This window comes from Elephantulus edwardii, unplaced genomic scaffold (assembly GCF_000299155.1).
Source record: "Elephantulus edwardii isolate Elephantulus edwardi_28Jun2011 unplaced genomic scaffold, EleEdw1.0 scaffold00145, whole genome shotgun sequence".
Classification (NCBI taxonomy): domain Eukaryota; kingdom Metazoa; phylum Chordata; class Mammalia; order Macroscelidea; family Macroscelididae; genus Elephantulus; species Elephantulus edwardii.
In genome coordinates this window covers 8,466,023-8,467,668 of record NW_006399895.1, presented here as the reverse complement: position 1 = coordinate 8,467,668, position 1,646 = coordinate 8,466,023, and the positions used below count along the sequence as shown (strand labels likewise).

At 36.0% G+C, this 1,646-nt stretch overlaps 1 protein-coding gene across 1 annotated transcript in view; it reads right to left on the bottom strand.

Annotated features, from left to right (window-relative positions):
- The window catches only part of PYGO1 (pygopus family PHD finger 1), a 44,230-nt gene that overhangs the window by 4,156 nt on the left and 38,428 nt on the right, over positions 1 to 1,646 (bottom strand). Inside the window, exon 2 of the mRNA XM_006894519.1 lies at positions 234 to 319. Within this exon, the coding sequence (XP_006894581.1) occupies positions 234 to 319 (86 nt within the window). The remainder of the gene's footprint in view (positions 1 to 233; positions 320 to 1,646) is intronic.

Below are 1,646 nucleotides of genomic sequence, written 5' to 3'. Positions count from 1 at the left end.
GTCTTTGCAATGACCGTTTGCACTCTTCCTGGATGATACCCTTGATATCCTCCCACAACTCATCTGCCCTTCGTTCATTAGTGTTCAAAGCCTCAAACCAGTTCCTGAGATGGTTCTGAAATTCAGGTGGGATAGAGAAGATAGGGAAAAAACCCTATAAAAAATTACATTTATCTGACCAATCTGTTCATAACAGAGAAGACAAACTGTCACTTCAGAAAAAGTCAAATTACCTGTGTATTTGCCTTGCGTTTTTTCTTATCTGGACTTCCTAGTTGTACACCTGGCCCTCCTAACCCATCCAGTCCACTATCACCACCTAGGGGAAAAAATACATTAAAATTCAGATGATATTTTTACTTTTAAGTACAATCGTTTTTTATCTCTCATAGCAAAACCTATTACAAATAACTATTAATATGTTTACTATTTTTGTTAGATAAAAACATTAAGTTTTTGTTATATTTGTTTTAAGTCTTTTGTATACTTTCAGAGCAAAATAATCATTCATCTCTGTCCTCATAGTACTTTACACTGCATTTTCAGAAGTCTTTAACCTCCAGTTGGTTGGTTCCTTGTCCCTAAGGTAGCAGTTTCTATCTCTTCAAAGATAATCTGGACATATTCAAGTATAATTTTTGGATGGTACCCAGATGATAGCATCATCATATGATATACTATAATTACTGTCATGTATCCTGCTTTCTTATTTGAATATCATTCCATATATGTACCCATAGAATTGCTTCATTCTTTAATAACTGAATTTATTGCAGTTATTCATTACAAGTGCACCATCAATTATTGAAGTAGTTATTGTTAGGTGCCATCAAGTCAAGTACAACTCATAGAGACCCTATGAACAACAGATCTGAACTTTGTTTTATCTTGTGCTAGCTATATAATTTCTGATATACTTGAGGTTATTACAGCAATCATTGTGTCACTCCATCTGGTTGAGGGTCTTCCTCTCCTTCACTGACCCTCCCTCTATCTTTCCAAACACGATGTCCCTCTGCAAGAAATAGCTCCTCAATTATTGCTACTTAGGTTGTTTCCAAATTTGTGCTATTGCTGTGTTTAAAAAAATCTACATACAAATGTCTTTACATACATGTATGTACACGCCACACCTGTAACTGGAACTGTAGCATCAAAATATGTGTATTTTTAATTCTTACAGATATTGTCAAAATACAACAATATATGACTTATTCATCGCAAATGCGTTTTAGAAGAAACATAAACGCAGGTTATACACGTGTATTTCACCTGATCGTATGCACAGGCATCAGATCAATTACATCTGCGGAAAAAACTGCTGGAGAAGCTCAACATCAGCTGTGAAAATTAGGTCAGGAGCTGATTGTGGAAGAGACTACCAACTACTCACATGCAAGTTCAAGTTGAAGTTGAGGAAAATTAAACCGAATCCACAGGAGCCAAAATACGACTTTGCTTTCATCCCACCTGAATTTCAGAATCATCTCAGGAACAGATTTGAGGCCTTGAACATTAATGAGCGAAGACCAGATGAGTTGTGGGAGGATGTCAAATGTATCATCCAGGAAGAGTGCAAACGGTCATTACAAAGACAGAAGAGGAAGAAAAGACCAAAATGGATGTCAGAAGAAACTCTGAAGATT